This window comes from Lepus europaeus, chromosome 5 (assembly GCF_033115175.1).
Source record: "Lepus europaeus isolate LE1 chromosome 5, mLepTim1.pri, whole genome shotgun sequence".
In the NCBI taxonomy this organism is placed as follows: Eukaryota; Metazoa; Chordata; class Mammalia; order Lagomorpha; family Leporidae; genus Lepus; species Lepus europaeus.
Genome location: NC_084831.1, coordinates 140133476 through 140151985, shown reverse-complemented (window position 1 = coordinate 140151985; position 18510 = coordinate 140133476). Strand labels below are relative to the sequence as shown.

Sequence of the window (18510 nt, the reverse complement as noted above, 5' to 3'; positions counted from 1 at the left end):
CGGACCGCCTCCCGCTCGCCCTCCGAGCCGGGCCGAGCCCGGGCCGAGTGGGCTGAGGAGGGGGCGGGCTGGGTGAAGCGAGGGGGACCGGCCCAGCAGCTGCCGCCGCCTTCTCGTCGGCCGCAAACTTTCACAAAGCGGCGTGTCCGGCCTCATCAATCTCCATTAATAATAGTTGGTTGGGCCGCGGGGGGCGGCGGGGGTCCCGGGCCGGCCGGCCGGGCCGCTGGGAACGGGGCTGTGCGGAGGGAGCAGGAGCCGGGCGCGGCGGCGGCGGCGGCGGGCGGAGGGAGGAAGTGGAGCGTAATTTGAGGAAGATGGATGAGTCCGGAGGGCGACACCCCCAGCCCGCCCGCTCGCCCGCCCCCTCCCTCCTTATGAGAGAGAGAGAGGGAGCGCGGCGCCGGAGCCACACTGCGCCGAGCCCGCGCCCCGCCGCCACCTCGGCCCGGGAGCCAGGGAGCGAGCCCCGCGTGTCCGCGCGGGGCGCCCGAGCCGCGGGGCGCACGGCGGCGCCCGGAGGGGAGCGCCCCGGGGCGGCCGCAGCTCCCCCGCGAGATGCAGAGGGCCGGCGGCGGCGGCGCCCCCGCGGGCAGCGGCGGCGGCGGCGGCGGGGGCCCCGGCACTGCCTTCTCCATCGACTCCCTGATCGGCCCGCCGCCGCCGCGCTCCGGCCACTTGCTCTACACCGGTTACCCCATGTTCATGCCCTACCGGCCGCTCGTGCTGCCGCAGGCGCTGGCCCCCGCGCCGCTGCCCGCCGGCCTGCCGCCCCTCGCCCCGCTCGCCTCCTTTGCCGGCCGCCTCACCAACACCTTCTGCGCGGGGCTGGGCCAGGCCGTGCCCTCGATGGTGGCGCTGACCACCGCGCTGCCCAGCTTCGCGGAGCCGCCCGACGCCTTCTACGGGCCCCCGGAGCTCGCCGCCGCCGCCGCCGCCGCCACTGCCTCCCGGAACAACCCCGAGGCGGGCGGCCGACGCCCGGAGGGCGGGCTGGAAGCCGAGGAGCTGCTGCCGGCCCGGGAGAAAGTGGCAGAAGCCCCGCCGCCCCCGCCTCCGCACTTCTCAGAGACTTTCCCGAGTCTGCCGGGTAAGTGCTGGGGCCGACCGGGGCGCCAAGCGGGAGGCGCGTTCGCCTGGAAATCCCAGACGGGAACCTGCGTCTGCCTGGAGCCCTGGAGTCCCGCACCCCCAGCCCGCGTGCGGGGCCTGCCGGGCCGACTCCAGTTCAGTTCCGAACACCGCGTCTCTAGACACCCCCCACCCCACCGCGAGCCCCAACCCTGCGCTGTCCCCGGAGCGCCGGGAGCCTCACCAAAGACTTCCCGGCCCCCCAGCCTCCCGGCCCTCGAGCCTCGGCTCCGTCTCCTTTCCCGAATTCCTTCATTTCCCTCCTCTACCAGGAGAGCAGGTGCAAGGCTGGGACCCCTAGGGTGAGGGGGTGTGGGGGCAGCTGTCAGCTCGGTTCGCAGAGGGCACGTTCCGCCTTCTGAGAAGATTGTATTGACCCCAAAGGAGTGGGATGGGCTCCGCAAGTGGCGGCGGTGGCTTTGCCTTAGTAGTAAGAGGTCACTTCTGAATTGGCAGCTTTAGATTAGAGCCCAGCCTCGAAGAACCAAGTAGGAGGTGTAGGAGGTTAAACGGGTGCGCTGAGTTGGGCGTGGCCCGAAGACCTGGAGTTAGAACTCAGCCAAGATTCAGCTCAGGGATAATTCCAGAGCTGCTCCGTGGGGGAGTGTCCTCCGTGGAGCAGGTGTGATAAACCCAACTCCGTTCAGAATCGCTTCACTCAGATCACTCCACGCCAGAAAAGCTGTCTCCTATTCAGGGAGATCCAAGCGTCCTGAAATTGAAAGCTTACAAAATCTAGTGGACCCTACTTAAGAAAAGCAGGGGCCACGTGCGAGTGCGGGGCTGTGGGGCTTAAACTGATTGAGCACCGGGATGAATCCACCTCTGCCCACCGTTCGTTGCACCCAGCTTAGCAGGGGCAATGACCCCGAGGCCTGGGGCTGGCAAGGAGGAAATCCGAGAGTCCTTTGTCCTTTGCCAGGAAAGACAAATTCCTGGCCACAGGCTTCTGGGCGCTTTCTGAAACTGTCCATAGCACTAAGCACTCTCCCAGACCCCAGGGGCTCCCAGGAGCCTTTCCTCCTTTCCCGTGTTAGCCTTGGACACTCTGGCCGCAGGGGAGGGAGGGCCAGCAGTTGCTTTCTTGTTTGTACCTGGTTGGACAGGGGGGATCCGGTGGCTGGAGTCAGAACAGCATCTCCTAAGGAGTGTCGTAAGAAACAGAGCAGCAACTGGAAGGTAGGGGAAATGTCCACCAGCTAAAAGGGCCAGTGTGGAAGCTGCGAGGCTGATCTTACGACGGAAGGATTGGCAGGGTTTTTGCACTGGGTGGTCGTAAGCAGGAAAGAGAACAAGGAGCTGGCTCTGGAGGCAATAGGATCTGGAGATAGAAGCAGACACAGCCGGAGAGAGGAGTTGCAGGGAGTGAAGGGGGGAGACCTTTCCAGGGAGGGGAACTGAGGGGGCGTGCCCACACCATGGGAGAACAAGCGACTGGCCCTACCCCTTTGGGTCCCCTCAGTTCTTGTTTTGATTCACGTGTGTAATGAGGACACTTTTCTATAGCAAATGGGAATATTGGCTAGGACCGACAGGAATACACAGAGGGTAACCCAGAAGAGAGCAGAGGAGAGGAAAGGACCAAAGGATGAGCCATCTACCGAGGATAGGAAGAAGGGAGGGTGCCTATTGGGAGGGGGGCTTGTGGTCCAGGACCGAGGAGACATGAAGAGTATCACTGGGCTGGGGGGGGGGGGTGTTGGTTCTGTCTTGAGAGCAGATCACTTACCATGAGAGGGAGGTAAATAGGAATTCCAGGGCAACAGGGAAAAGTTGCCACGCTAGGAGTAGTTTTCTTTAAAGGTTTTTCAATACTGGGAGTTATGGGAAACTGGAATGTCAATGAAATGGTGAAGGTGAGATATTCTTCATCTGCAGAAAATGTTGGAAGCAAAAGGAGACCTGTGTTGTTGGAGTGCAGGTAAGGATCTTTGTGTAGGATGTAGGGAAGGAGAGCTTACAGAGGGAGAATTTTGAGAAAGGGTGGGACCGGAGGTCACCACTCCTGCTGGGAAGAGATACACAGGGAGGATTGTAGCAGAAGATGACAGTGGGGGCTCTGATCCGTGGGTGGCGCTCCCGGTCTCCCTCAGCACCAAGTCTCCCTCCCCAAGCTGCTCCATCCACATCCCACTGCAGACCCAGGAATATTAAACTTAAAATTCACTGGGGGGTGATGACACATAGCCCACGCTGAAAATGGTGGGAAACAAATACTCCTCCTTTTGCAATTGTATTTGAGTATTTGAGATGGAATAAGAGAGTTCTCTGCTGAGAATAACGCAGTGGAAACCTCAGCGTTAGAAGAGTGTGGAGGAAGAAGTCGATCTTTAAAACAACAGAGGAGGAACTGCTCTTCTGGTGTGCGTGGGTGACATTGGTCCCAATTATTTATATTTGTTTAGTGTCGTAAAATTACTAGCCCCTCCAAGTGAAATTAGAGCAAAGATAGGCTAATTTGGGAAATGGTAAGTGTAGCTCTTTTCACAGGGAATTACAGGGTCTTATTTTTTTTTTTTTTAGGAGTTGATAGATATCCCTTTCTATGAGAATTGATGAAGAAAAAAGCAGAACTTCATTATGATTTATTTTACAGGGTTAGAGGCTGCATTAGTGAATGGAAAGAAGTCTTGTGTACAGAAATAATGGATTTGAAAAGTACTGAGAGTGGTAGAATGAAAAGAATTTAGGTTTGGAGTGTGGGGAGCTGTGGAGCTGATCGGGGTAAGACTTCTAGCAGGAAGGGTGAAGAGGAGAGAGTTTTGTGCTGGTGAGGAAGATTAAGGTAGGAATCACAGAGCAGCCCAAAGTTGTGCTGGCACTAAAAGCGTAATGCAAGCCTTGTATGTGATGAAGATGTTTTGTATTAGCCACTTTACAAAGGGAAAATTAATTTTAATAATACATCTTATTCAACCCAGTGTGTCCAACAAAAGATTATTTCACTATTAATATCCACATTTTTAGTGGGCGCTTTCCTATCTCTTTTCATACGAAGGCTTCAAAATCCAGTGTTGAATTGACACTTGCAGCACATCTCCGTTTGGACCAGCCACGTGTCGGGTGGCCAGTACCCTCAGGGGGCTGCTGAGACCATGTTCCACGGGACCAGTGCAGAGAGCTGCAAGAACAGAGTCTTGGGAAAGCGCGGGAGGTAAAGGACTTCAGCTGGGGCAGGTGGTGAGTCCTCCCTGTATCAAACAGCAGATAGAAGAGAGCCGTAGTCCCCCCTCTGCTGGGATGGTGTGTACCTGCAGGTGTATGTGGGTGCCGGCTGAGTGTCGAAGCTAACTGTGCACAAGAGGCGGTGTAGATACACCTCCCAGAGACCAGGGGTGGCGTGGAGGCCACGTGCTGGGGCACGGATGAAAAACGCCATCTGTTTGGAGAAATACTTTAAAGAAAACTTTAAGTTGGGGATTTCTAGAGCAATGGTCGTTTCAGACAGGAGAACTTCAGGTTACCTGCACGCGAGAGCTTCAGAACCGGGGTGCAGTAGATTCTCCACATGCAGCTGTTGCATGTGTGGGGAGAAGTGCAGCACGAGAGTGACATGAGGGATAGTGCCAGCACTGGGCACGGTGAAGACAAGCAAAGACTGATCGTCGGGGGTGACAGAGATGAGAAGAGAATGTGATGGGGACAAGCCTGAAGTCAATGTAGTGAACATTGTTGTAAAAAAAAAAAAAAAAACCTGAACAGAGAAGAGAGTTGCTAATTTCTGAGTAGAAATTGTCAGGAGTAATGGGAGCCCTGCCAGGGAACCCAGCATGATGTCTGGGTGCTGGGACATTAGTTACAGTTGTCAAAATATCTGCAATTCACTTAGGAGAGGCACACGGGAAACGGTAAGGTGACGTGGGACTGGAGACTTCTGTCGGAGAGGAGAGCCGCCTTTCGGGGAAGTGATGGAGACGGGAATATGGTTTCCTAGAACTTCCGAGGAAAAGTACACAGTGAGAGGGATGGCTGTTGGAAGAGCAGCTGTCCCTTCAACCCGATGTGATCACAGGAGCACTTACTGAGGCGTCCTGGGACAGGGTTCAGGCTCTACTTTGTCGCTCCTTAGCTGTGTCACTTCGTTCAGCTCAGAGGACATGTGTCGAGAGTCTGCTATGGACTTAGTGTGTTTGAGACCCTTCCGGAGAGTCACTCACGTCGCTTCTCTAGGCCTGGGCCCTACGTTTTGGTCCAGATGATCTTTCTCGTCCCTCTCAGTTCCCTCAGCCTCCATGTTTCAAGCAGGGTTCTTAAGGCGGACTCCACAGAACCCGTGTCAGGGGATCTGTTCACTGTGGGTGGGGGAAAAGTTCCGCCTTCCTTTTTGCTGACTTCTAACAGAGTTGGTCCTCTGTGTATGAGTGTAGGCCAGCAATCCTACTCTCATCAGTATGTGAGGGTTTTCTCCGTCAGTGATGGAAATCACAGGTATTCTCACACAAATCTATAGTCCGTGAAGGGATATTGTTTAATAAACTAGCAAACATGATTCTATCACCAATTCCGCTCCAGACAGTTGATACTGTATTTTCATATAATTGGCTTCAGATGTTCTCCCGTGCATTCTGTGTCACACACCCGAAGGCGTTATTCCGAGAGGGAGTTCAAAGGCTTTCTCAGGCTGCCAGGGGAGTTCCTGGCCCTGAAGAGATGCAAAGCCCTGGCTGAGACACAGCGGTGGCGAGGACAATTGGCCTGGGAGGACTGGACCGGGATGCTGAGTTGCCTCGTGCCGTACTGCAGGTGACGGTGCGAGAGTGGGCAGAGAGACGGGGTCTGCAGCGGTACACATGGCCACCGAGACACATATGACAGGCGATTAGGCTGCTGGGTATGAGCCGCCTGCACTGGGATTGGGGGTGGGGGGCGACGATTGGAAAATGAGAGGCACCTATTTTAGCTGGAAGAAGGAGGAGTGCAACATTCTGAGGGAAGGGCTTTGCACTCAGATGTCACAAGAGGAAGCTACAGGCAAGAATCTGCCCTAAAAGTCATGTGGGGGAAAGGATCTTTTCACTGAAACTGGCTTGGAGTTAGGAACCAGGAGAGGGGTCACAGAATAAAGACAGAGAGAGACTGCAACAGGAGTGCTGAGGATAGAGTTCCGTGGGAGCAGGGAAGTTGTATTTAAAAGGAGTAGGGAATGTCCTGTGCCAGGCAGGGGTGAAGGGGTGGGGGGCTGTAGGAACCAGTGAAAGGGACAGCAGCTGTGCAGGGGGTGCCACGGCCACACAGGAGGCTGGCTCAGAGTGGCAGAGCAGGGGCTGGGAGGAGGGCACCTGCTTGGAGTGAGGGAGAGGAAGATGGCTGTGAGGGAGACAGGGTGAAGGGAGAGGGGTGGTTGGATCTGGTGGGTGAAAGAGTGACCCCCACAGACTGAAGCAGGGTGTCGTAGGAGGAGACCGCCCTGGCCATTGTGGAGGGGTCAGGGATGCTCCCCAGGGGATGAACCCAAGCATCAGTGTGAGAAGCAGGGGCTGCAGGGAGGCAGGGAGACGAGTTATGAGCAAAAAGCACTCTGCACAAGGGTGAGGGCGGGGTGAGGCAGGAATGCACCTGTGCCCCCCCAGGGCGGGGAGGCAGAGTTCTGGACTGGGAGTCCTGGAGGGGCTTTAATAGAAGTGGCAAGGATGGACTTGTGTATTGGCAGCACTGGGCCGAGAAGTAGTGTGGCGGCATGGGAATGGGGGGCAACCGGGCTGTCACTGTCCCCAGGGTGAAGGTAAGAAGGGTGCGGGAATGGATGACAGCTCTTCTGTGGGTGAGGCAGACACAGTGCGGGTACGTTACCTGGGTGGCCTTGGCCAATCCACACCTGTCTGTGTCCTGCCTCCCCAGTCAGTGAAATCAGGGATTTGGACTGGGCGCCCCCCACGGTTGTGTCTAGGATTCCTTTATTAGTGAGTTAGTGTTCCTTTAAAGGCATCCTGAGCACAGGGCCTGGTGGAACTCTCTCCTTGCCGGCACTGGGTTGTTATGGTTGTGGAGAAGGAGGGGCTGGGCTGTGGGGTTGCCAAGGAGTGGGGAAGTGGCGTCTGTGCACACCTGTCGTATTCTATGAGAGAGGAACACTAGATCTTGTCTCGGCTAAAAAGATCTGGGATCGCGACTGGCTTTCCCCAGCCAGGATGGAGAACTGGTGCCGTGGGGTCAGTCCCTGCCTCCTGTGTTGTTCCTCGCACTGATTCTACTTTGATGACAGGGTGCTGTGAGAATCCAGATCCTACACGAACCCTCAACAGAGACATGGGGCAGCACAGAGGGCCACGCCCAGATTCCGGTCAGCTGAGCTGGGCACGACCTCGGTGCCACAGGTTTTGCTGTGGCCCACGGTGAAGTGCTGCTGACCTCCACAGTCTCGGCTTCCTCGGCAGTGAAATGGGGCCGGAACCCCTCACTCCACAGGACCAGCGATGAGACGAGGTGCTCGGGAGGTGATCGCTATCGGCCTTGCACATCCGGCAGGCAGGGAGCCGACCTGGGAAGTCACTTGAGACGGATCTCCGTATGGGGGTGGTGTAGTTTGGGCAACACCATCTGTGCTGGTGAGGACACACGTTTCTGGGTCAATGATGTAGACAGCACTGCACCCCGAGAACTGTTTATGGGGAGAGAACGCGGCACTCACTGGTAGGGAGGGACTTCCCAGCCGTCTCTGGCTCTTTCTCCCTCCACTTGGCTTCCCTGGTGTCTCTCTGGGTTCCAAGGCTGCCCAAGCCCCTCTGCTGCACCCACGGGGGCTTGTTCTCCCTTCTTCTCCCCTGAAGACCCTCCTCTCCTTTTTTTTCTTCATCAGAATTCCTCTTCCTTCATATGTCTGGTCTCAGATTGATGTTGGGAGCAAAGTCATTGAATTAAGCTAATTCACACTCAGGTGGACTAGGAGATTTTGAAAACTGCGAATGCATTTAGACTTGTGGGATTTTAGGTGGTGTGACCTGGAAAAATTGTTCTGGAAGGACAGGTTGCAGGAGGGGGTGGAGACGCTTCCTTTCCTGGGGTCATGTGACTGTCACACCGACTTTCTCTGTTGTGCGGTGCTCAACGCTGATTTAAGCTAACATGGGCATTTATGGATTCATGTAGGTGCTAAGTATATATAGTAGGTCCAGAAAGCTGTTCGCAGGGTTTCCTTGTCCTCAGCCCGACTCCTTTCTCCACCTTCACTGTCTTTTCCTAAGACAGCTTTCTTCATCAGTGAGAGGTAGAGGGTGGTACAGCATATGCAGCTCTGAATCTTTTTTTTTTTTTTAAAAGATTTATTTAGGGGCTGGTGCTGTGGCATAGTAGGTAAAGCTGTAGTGCCGGCATCCCATAGGGGCGCCAGTTCAAGACGCGGCTGCTGCACTTCTGATCCAGCTCTCTGCTATGGCTTGGGAAAGCAGTAGAAGATGACCCAAGTCCTTGAGACTTTGTATCCACGTGGGAGACCTGGAAGAAGCTCCTGCTTCCTGGCTTTGAATTGGCTCAGCTCCGGCCATTGTGGCTATTTGGGGAGTGAACCAGCAGATAGAAGAACACACACTCTCTCTCTCTCTCTCTCTCCCCCTCTTTCCCTCTCTTTCTCTCTCTCTCCCTCTCCCTCTCCTTCTCCTTCTCTCTGTAACTCTGACTTTCAAATAAATAAAATAAATCTTTAAAAAAATTTATTTATTTATTCATTTGAAAGGTAGATTTACAGAGAGAGGGACATTCAGAGAGAAGGGTCCTCCATCTGCTGGTTCACTCCCCAAATAGCCACAATGGCCGGAGCTGAGCCAATCCAAAGCCAGAATCCAGGAGCTTCTCTGGGGTCTCCCACGTGAGTGCAGAGGCCAAGCACTTGGGCCGTCTTCTACCGCTTTCCCAGGCCATAAGAAGGGAGCTGGATCAGAGGAGGAATAGCCAGGACATAAACTGGCACCCGTATGGGATGCTGGCACTGCAGGCGAAGGCTTAGCCTGCTACACCACGGTGCCAACCCCTCTAAATCTTATTTTAAAAAATCCATTTATTTATTTGAAGGCCAGAGAGATGGAGAGAATGAAACACACACACACACACAGAGAGAGAGAGAGAGAGAGAGAGAGAGAGAGAGAGAGAGATGCAGCCATCTCAAGTGGCATCTTTTTTAAAAAAAAAAAATTATTTATTTGAAAGGCAGAGTTACAGAGAGGCAGAGGCAGAGAGAGAGAGAGAGAAAGTCTTCCATCTGCTGGTTAACTCCCCAGGTGGCCACAATGGCCAGAGCTATGCCAATCCAAAGCCAGGAGCCAGGAGCTTCTTCTGGGTCTCCCATGTGGATGCAGGGGCTCAAGGACTTGGGCCATCTTCTACTGCTTTCCCAGGCCATAGGAGAGAGCTAGATCAGAATTGGAGCAGCCGGGACTTGAACCGGGGCCCATATGGAATACTAGCACTGTAAGGAGGCGGCTTTACCTGCTACGCCATAGTGCCAGCCCCTCAAGTGGCATCTTAACCCATGTGGGAGACTGGATGAAGCTCCTAGCTTCTAGCTTTGACCTCTCTCTGTAACTCTGCCTTTCAAATAAATAAGAATAATTTTAAAAAAACCTCTCTCTCTCTCTGCCTCTCCTTTCTCTGTGTAACTCTGACTTTCAAGTAAATAAATGAATCTTTTTTAAAATACATTTTAAAATAAAAGGATTAATGACTTATAAGATTACATCATAAAAACCAATATGGGGCCGACACCGTGGCTCAATAGGCTAATCCTCTGCCTGCGGCGCCAGCACATCGGATTCTAGTCCCGGTCAGGCGCCGGATTCTGTCCCGGTTGCCCTTCTTCCAGGCCAGCTCTCTGCTATGGCCCGGGAGTGCAGTGGTGGATGGCCCAAGTCCTTGGGCCCTGCACCCGCATGGGCGACCAGGAGAAGCACCTGGCTCCTGGCTTCATATCAGCGCAGTGCGCCGGCCACAGCGCACTGGCTGTGGCGGCCATTGGAGGGTGAACCAACAGCAAAAGGAAGACCTTTCTCTCTGTCTCTCTTTCTCTCTCACTATCCACTCTGCCTGTAAAAACAAAACAAAACAAAACCAATATGGACATAAAAGATGGGAGAAAGATCCAGTGGGAATTTTGTTTTGGGAGTGATGGGAGAAAGAGCCCGATAAGGGCAGGTGCCGTTTGGTGAGTGGGGCCTCGCCCATGGCAGTTTTAAGTCTCCTCTGAGTATGTTAAGTGCAGATATTAATTAGCAGTACTGCTGTGGGGGGCAGAAAAGGCTGCGGTCTACACTTGGACTTGGTAAGAAGAGTGTTTACCTAATGAGGCATCTGAGAAGTGTGACTTCAGTGGGAGCGGAGACGAGATGTTTTACTGGGAGGGATGAAAGGAGCCTTAGCTAGAGACGTAGCAGACCAAGACACTGGACACGGCACTCTGTCCCCAGCCACGCGACTCAGGAAACCGTCTCACCTTTCTCAAACCTTGTCTCCTTTTGCACCTGAAAGTAAGCTTACTTAACTCCCTTGTTCCTAATAGGAGAGGTCCGCTGTACTTCCGCGAGTTGCTGATGTTAAAATACGATAAGAAACGTGGAAAGTACTCTGAGAAGTTAGGGTCCCGCCGGGGCGCTCCGACAATGACAGTGTCGGCTCTGAGCCTGGGACGGCCGGGGGAGACCGCCCTGAACTTGTGGTGGAGTGGGGTGGGGGGTGGGGGGCTCTGCGTGGCCGTGGCACGAGGAAAATTCTGACGCCAGTTGGAGTATAGAGTGCTGAGGGGTTGTGAGCAGAGTGGGGAGAGGGGAACAGTGACCACGCATGTTCCTTAGTGCAGCTAAAATGACAGGGCAGAGCCGGGGCTAAGCGGAAACGTGATAAACGGGGACAAGTGACAAAGGCAGGATTAGACAGTGCTGATCTGAAGAGAGAAGTTGTTCGCTGCTGTGCGTGGTGATGAAAGGCCAGAGTACGCGCTTTGAGGGATGACCTGCGTTTTCCGGAAGTGGATTCAGAGAGCAGAGAAGTTGACCCACGAGGAAGCAGGGAGGTGGATGATGCTGGGGGGGGGGGGGGGGGGCACACCTTCTGGTGCCTGAGGGGGGCAGTGTTGGGCAGCTGTTCTTGAAGCGCAGTCCGACCCAGGGGTGTTCTCTTCTGCAAATAATGATGAGGAATTTTCTGTGTTAGAGCAGGAGTCACTGCTGAGTGGGAGACGCCCCCCCCGGGGGGGGCAGTGGCGCTCCTGCAGCTGGCCGTCTAAGGTGCTGCGTGCGTCCCCTGGGTGGCTCTCGTGTGTCCCTGGACCACCCCTGTAGACTGTGTGGGTCTGGTGCTATGTGCTCCTTCTGCAGGAGGACTCTTACTGGGAGTCTTTGGTCCTTGATTTCTTCCCCCGCCTGTCCTGACTCCTTACCCAGGTGGGTCTCCCCGCGGTGTGCAGAGGGCAAGAAGGGCATCCTGGAGCCCGAGTGCTGCCCCGGCAGGAACTCAGTCAGCGCAGGCCAGTCCTTAGGATCACCGGTTCTTAGGGTAACAGCTACCACCGGAATTCCCACCAACTCTGTGTCTTTCCGAATGACCAGGCTGGCCCACAGTCGTGCCCCCCGGCCAGGCTTCTCGCAGGCCCAAGTTTCGTCTTGCTGAAAGCACTCCCACCAGAATCATTCTTTTCCATGTAAAAGTGCCAATGAAGTCTGGTTTTGTTGATCAGATTTTTTATTCGGATCAACCCATTCCAGCATCGGCAGTTGGAAATTTAATTTCAATGCATAGTAGAGCTACAAAGTCCAATTATTCTACATCAAAGTTTGCAAGATAGAAATTTACAAAACAGAAAACAAAGATTGACCTCTTCCTGTCAGTGTGTTTGCTCAAGAATAAATTTGTACATGCAATTTTTGTTTGGCTTTTTTTTTTTTTTTTTTTTGGACAGGCAGAGTTAGTGAGAGAGAGACAGAGACAGAGAGAAAGGTCTTCCGTTGGTTCACCCCCCAAATGGCTGCCACGGCCAGCACGCTGCGCTGATCCGAAGCCAGGAGCCAGGTGCTTCCTCCTGGTCTCCCATGCGGGTGCAAGGACCCAAGCACTTGGGCCATCCTCCACTGCACTCCCAGGCCACAGCAGAGAGCTGGACTGGAAGAGGAGCAACCAGGACAGAATCCGGCGCCCCGACCGGGACTAGAACCCAGGGTGCTGGTGCCGCAGGCAGAGGATTAGCCTAGTGAGCCATGGCGCCGGCCATGTTTGGTGCTTTTTTTTTTTTTTTTTTTTTTTTTTTTTTTTACCATTAGTGTTCACTGTAAGAATAAAGAACATGTTTTGCATTTCTGTCTCAGTGAACCTGGGAGAAGACAGCAAATGGTTTTGGGGTGGCTGCCCCTGGCCACTGGCTCCTCCGCCTGTGTCCATCGTCATGGGGGTGGCGTCCTGTAGGTGGGGCAGAGAGCAGGTGGCAGGGCTGGAGGTGTTGCTTGGCTCCAAATGTAGCAGTGTTGTGCGGGCAAGGAGCGTTTTCACTAAAACTCCTGGTGCTGTCTCTCCTCCGAGAGCCTTGTCAGCCCTCTCATCTCCTCGGACGCATTTAATTCTTCCGCCGCTTGCTGTCCCCACCTGCCTCTCGCTCCAGTCCTCTCTCCTGCTCTGGCCTCTCCTTTGCTCTCCCGCTCCGCCTGGCTCTCCTCTGAGGCTGCTGGCTGTGCTCCCCTCTGTCTCTGTTTTCTAGCACCCCACCCCAGCCTAGTTCCCGGAGTTGCCTATCAGAGTCCTCAGTGGCGGGATGGGAAAGCCTCAGAGAGAAACTCCTGCCCCTACCGTTCAGCATCACACCAGGATCAAGTGTCGCAGAGAGGCTGTGAACCTGCACTCCGCGCGGGGCTTCCAAAGCGGTGCTGAGGGTGGCCGCGCGCATGCAGGCGTGTCTTTATGGATGTTTGAAGACAGAGGGATGGATGACAGGCTCTGAGGAGGGCCCCGCCAGATCGGGGAACCTGGGAGCTCATCTCAGTCACTATCAATTTAGATTTATTGGCCGTCCCCTGGGTGCTGGGAGCTGTACTAAATGATCTCATCCGTCAAGCCCGAGATCCAGTTTCTGCCCTTTTAGCACAATTTAAAACATTGTAATATTGGGCTGAGTTTTTATAGTCTTTTGCTGTTGTTAATTCTTTACTACAAATTGGGCTTCAAAAATTAAAATTGGAGCATTTGGTAAAGGTGGGACTGTCCTTCATTTCATTTAGCACTCAATGGACTTTTTTTTTTTAAGATTTATTTATTTATTTGAAAGGCACAGTTACAGCAAGGCAGAGACAGAGAGAGAGAAAGAGATAGACAGAGGGAGAGGTCTTCCATCCACTGGTTCACTCCCCAGAAGACTGCAATGGCCAGAGCTGAGCTGATCCGAAGCCAGGAGCCAGGAACTTCTTCTGGGTCTCCCATGTGGGTGCAGCAGCCCAAGGACCTGGGCCATCTTCCACTGCTTTCCCAGGCCATAGCAGAGAGCTGGATTGGAAATGGAGCAGCCAGGACTTTAACCAGCACCTGTATGGGATGCTGGCACTGCAAGCGGTGGCTTTACCCGCCATGCCATGGTGCTAGCCTCTCAATGGACTTTTAAGCTCTAGAGATTTCCACGGTGTGTGCAGGGTCCCCTCCAGCATAGGTGAGATCCGGAGGCTCACAGGACAGTGGGGAAGATGGCGACCGCGGGCAGGGTGTCTCAGGGAGCAGGATCACAGGGAGTATCTTAGGAAGGGACAGAGATGGCAAGAGAGAGGGAGAGGGAGGAAGAGCGCTCACCTGTGCTTGGAGAGAGTTTCTCCCATTAGTCAGCAAACGTCCGCTGAGGCCCTGCTCTCTGCAAGTCGTTTTCAAGATGCTGAAGACACAACAGTGCAGGAAAGGTAGTCAGTTCCTGTCTGCATGAGGCATGCGCTCGAGGTGGGAGAAGCAGCCGATGAAACAAACGGATCCAGCTGGTGGCGGGTGCTGTAGCAACAAGTCAGAGCGCTGGAGGGTTTCTTCTTAAGGGAAGGGCTCAGTGGTCAGGTGGAGACCTGGAGGCGGTCAGGAGTGAGCCTCTGCAGAGACCGAGGTGAACCACCTAGCATTCCAGACACGGGGAAGGGGGAGGGAGGCAGAAGCAGGGAAGCCAGCTAGGAGACGCCAGGGAACCAGGGCACAGGTGCTGGTGACTGGGGCCAGCTGGAAGCAGAGGAGGTGCCGAGAAGGGGTCGGGCTCTGGGTGTATTTGCAGGGCAGCAGCCCTGAAGGGATTTGCTTGTGGCTGGATGTGGGCGGAGAGGGAAGGGTGGCTTCGCGGCCGGTGGAGCTCCCATTGCGATGAGGAAGACGTAGCTAAGATGGGGAAGAACTCGTCTGGGGGACAGGAGCAGGGTTTTGGTGTGTGTTGTGTGTTGGGGGGGTGATGTTTGAGTTCTGAGGAAGCGGGAGATAGTGTGGGGATGACGCGCCCTGATTGGAATGAAGGGGGAAACCCGGCTGTGGGTCTTGCAGGGAACAAGGATTTGGCTGGGGATGAAGGTGATCAGCAGGAGGAGCGTGTGACCTGTGGATGCTGCACAGACACGGGGCACCGGGGACGCGCGGCTGCGCTGTGGCGAGAACAGGGACCGTTGCTGGTGAAAAGCAATGGATAGGAGGGAGCTTAAGCTGGGACACTGGGGCACTCAGGTATCGGGAGCTTAGATGAGGAATGAAACACCCCCAGAAGAAAGGGTGAGGGTCAAAACCCCCTTCAGGGGCGGAGAAGCCGACTGGGGTGGAGCCGGTGACGTGGACAGGGGCTGAGTCCTGGCCTCTATGGAAAATGTCGCTGTGGCTCTTTGGGAAAAGGAGCGGGTATAGACTGCAGTGGTGAGGTGAGAGGAGCCTGCAGGTCACTGGGCTGGCCCTGGCGGCTGTGGGGACGGCTGTGGGCAGGTGGAGAGGTCGGGGAGAACCCTGGAGCTCTGCCTGAGGGAGCTGTCCCTCCATCTACACCGCCACCGCGCGCGTGCACACACACACGCACACACACACTCAGGGTTCCTCTGTACCCTGAATTTGCTTCACTTGGAGTTGTAGCCTCAACCCCGAGTGTGCTTGGGAGTGCACCTGCCTGTGGGGTTGGTGCAGACAGACACCGCCGCAGACATCCCGAGTCCCGGTGAATCTGGGAGGGAGCCGACTATTCCATTTGCAGGTTATCCCTGTTTCTCCTGTTCTCTTGCCTGTCTTGTGACTTTTTTTGTGTCACAGCTCTTTGGTTCTTTGGGCAGGAAACAAGGGAGTTTGTAAAGCTCGAACACTGAAAACATTTGTAATACGTTATTTGTAGTCCTGGTGAAAACATCAGTGAATAAGTAGGTAAAAGCCAATGGTTGCGTTAACTTTATTATTAGGTATGGATTAAAATGTTTATGTGCCTGTGGTTACAAATAATCAATAATCTACTAAATGAGTCAACAATTCTTTTTTTTTTTTTTTTTTGTCATTTCCAATTCTGCATTTTCCCTTGTTGCACTTGTGCTTCTTCCTCCTCTTCCCACATTCCCTGCAGTCCTAGCTCAGGGCCCTCAGGATTCAGAACGTGAGCCGAAAGCAGCTGTCTGTGCTGCCCAGGCAACCGTGGCCAGGACAGAGGGAAGGTAGGAAGGCGATGACGTCACTTTAAAATGAAGGAGAAGGACTGCAAGGGGAGTGGAGGTGGAGGGGCGGGGAGACCACGGAGGGACAAATCTGGCCAGATGCGGTGGGTGGTCTGTTACAGGAACCCAGGAGGGGCTGCCCAGGAAACCTCCTATCCCCAGGTCCCTTGAAAACATTTCTTGGGCCCAGGTATGGGGTGGGGGCGGATGGACCTGGAGGTGCCATCTGTGACTCCAGATCTGGTGACGAGGGAAGAGAAGGCAGAGTCGCGGTTAGGAGGCAGCTCTCGCCAGCGAGGCCAGCCGAGGACTCCTGGGACAGCCACAAAGGCCACAGCCCTGGGCCATTCCCCTGCATGGCTCCGCTCCTCCCCACAGCGGCTTCCGAAGCGCCCAAGCCAGCTCCCTCACGGCTTCATCCTGGCACCCGAGGTCGCAAGGGCGGGGTTTGCAGAGTGGAAGGCTGGGGCCTTGGTCTCTGGGTCTGGACAGAGCGGGGAGGTGGCAGGCAGGGAGGAGCTGGGGCAGTGGGGATGTCAAGGGTCCCTCCCTGTGCACTTACTGCCTCCCCTCTTCCGTGCTGGTTAATACCTTTCTGCCCATCTGTCTCCCCTAAACCTCCCACCTGGGTGTGCTGCCCCCTGCCACGGTCTCCTCCTCCCCCATCACCCTCTGCACGCCCGTCACCTCTTCCTGCGGCCCCTCTCGGGTCCCTGGCCATGGCCCCTGTGCGCCCCCACCCCCAAAGCTGCCTGTCTCTGCCTTGCCTTCTCCCTCCCTACCCATCGGTTTTTCACTCCCCACAGCGGAGGGCAAGGTGTACAGCTCAGACGAGGAGAAGCTGGAAGCCCCTGCAGGAGACCCAGCAGGCAGCGAGCAGGAGGAAGAGGGCTCGGGCGGCGACAGCGAGGACGACGCTTTCCTGGACAGTGCTGCAGGGGGCCCTGGGGCTCTTCTGGGACCTAAGCCCAAGCTGAAGGGGGGCCTGGGGACTGGAGCTGAGGAGGGGGCGCCGGTGGCGGCTGGGGTCACCGCTCCCGGGGGGAAGAGCCGGCGGCGCCGAACAGCATTCACCAGCGAGCAGCTGTTGGAGTTGGAGAAGGAATTCCATTGCAAGAAGTACCTGAGCCTGACGGAGCGCTCCCAGATTGCCCACGCCCTGAAGCTCAGTGAGGTGCAGGTCAAGATCTGGTTCCAGAACCGCCGGGCCAAGTGGAAGCGCATCAAAGCCGGCAACGTGAGCAGCCGCTCCGGGGAGCCCGTGCGCAACCCCAAGATCGTCGTGCCCATCCCCGTGCACGTCAACAGGTTTGCCGTGCGGAGCCAGCACCAACAAATGGAGCAGGGCGCCCGGCCCTGAGCGGCCCCATGAGGACTTCAGAAGGCAGAGGATCCGCCCCGAGCCTGTGCAGCCCGAGCCAGGTTCTGTGGGCCTGAGGGGGCTCCCGGGCGGAGACGCTGCTCTGGGAGCACGGCCCACTGGGCGAGGCCCCCAGCCCCAGGGGTGCTCCCCCAGAACCTGTTCCAGGGACCTAGAGGACCAGGGGCTGCAGTCAGAGGGACTAATGTGGACTCCTGGGGAGCAGCTCTGACTGGGAAGAGGAATCCAAGTGTGAAACCTGGCCAAGCGGACCACACTCTTATTTATTTTGTGTAAAGTTTGTATATACGGAGCTATGTCTCTGTCTGCAGCCAAGAGAGGGCCTGGGAAAGTTGTTTCTTTGATCCTCAGCCAATCTGTTGCAAATGCTACTTTGGGGCAGACACACTCTTTAGTGAAATGCAACTCTGTCCCGCCCCCAGACATTCCTGCACACACACACACACACACCCGCCATGTAAGCTACCTCCACTCCCGTGCCCGTCCACTACCCACCCCTACAGCTCCTGCCACTTCATCCCCTCTCCCCATCACACAGGTGGAATTCTTCATTTCTGCACCCTCCGCTCCAGAGGACTTGGCAGGCTTCGCTGCCTTCGTGTTCTGAAAGGAAACGGAATCCTTGTCCCTGGCCTAGCTGGGGTGCGTTCAGGTCATCGGGTAGGGTCCCGCCAGTCGGTATCCCCTGGGGCTCATTAATAAGTGGTCTCCTCTGGGAAGGACACTGATACTCCAGATGCAAGGGCCTGGGGGAAAGGGCTCAATTTCAGCTTTCTGTTGCTACAGCTCACGCTGTATCTGAAGCAGGGGATGCCACCACCTCTTCTGAGACAGGAGAGGAGCCACTGCAGAGGGCATGGCACAGGAGTAAACCTGTGACGGATCTGGAAGGGTGGGGGCTGGAGGGAGGCCATGGAGATGGAGTTCGAGGCTTTGGGATTGGGATTCTGTGAGCAAACATCAGGAGCAGGGTGCATGGGAAGCCACCTGTGCACAGAAACCAGCTGAGGTTGGCATCGGGGTGACCCGTGCTGATGTGAGTGGACAGCGAGCCAAAGCAGAGAACAGTCAGGGAGAGGAGGAACAGGCAGGCTGCAAGCCAGCCCAGGAAACTCAGGAAGTCACGGTGTGAAGGTCGGGGGGGGGGGGGGGGGACGCACGCCCAAGTCGGACCTGGCCCACCGCCCCCTGTCCTTGGAGGGCCAACACTGGCCGTTCCCAACCCTGGGCCGGCCGGCTCGTCAATGCTGCTCACTCCGGCAGGTGCCGAACCCCTCACAAGGCCGAGCGGCCTCTCCCCGGGGTGGAGGGGGAGTGAGCACCAGACGGAAAGGCCACACCTGCGGGGCCCCTCACTGCACTCTCCTGTCTTTACCTAAGCTTACTGCCCCCAGGGAGTCTGGA

The 18510-nt window shown here is 55.8% G+C and overlaps 1 protein-coding gene across 2 annotated transcripts; it reads left to right on the top strand.

The window, feature by feature from the left end:
- The first annotated feature begins 558 nt into the window (after positions 1-558).
- On the top strand, positions 559-17130 carry GBX1 (gastrulation brain homeobox 1). 2 transcript variants are annotated; one of them, XM_062193806.1, is made up of 2 exons: positions 559-1090; positions 16532-17130. In XM_062193806.1, the coding sequence occupies exons 1-2, from the start codon at positions 559-561 to the stop codon at positions 17083-17085; spliced, it is 1086 nt and encodes a 361-aa protein (XP_062049790.1). In that variant the 3' UTR covers positions 17086-17130. The 2 variants fall into 2 exon arrangements, 1 of the variants encoding a protein (XP_062049790.1); XR_009866031.1 differs by lacking the exon at positions 16532-17130 and adding an exon at positions 15638-15719 and having other exon boundaries at positions 1060-1090.
- Positions 17131-18510: the final 1380 nt, after the last annotated feature.

Excerpts from the sequence above, each read along its gene's own strand:
- GBX1 (XM_062193806.1), top strand. The coding sequence starts at position 559 with ATGCAGAGGGCCGGCGGCGGCGGCGCCCCCGCGGGCAGCGGCGGCGGC. Across the intron at positions 1,091-16,531 it reads GACTTTCCCGAGTCTGCCGG|CGGAGGGCAAGGTGTACAGC; the intron begins GTAAGTGCTGGG and ends CACTCCCCACAG.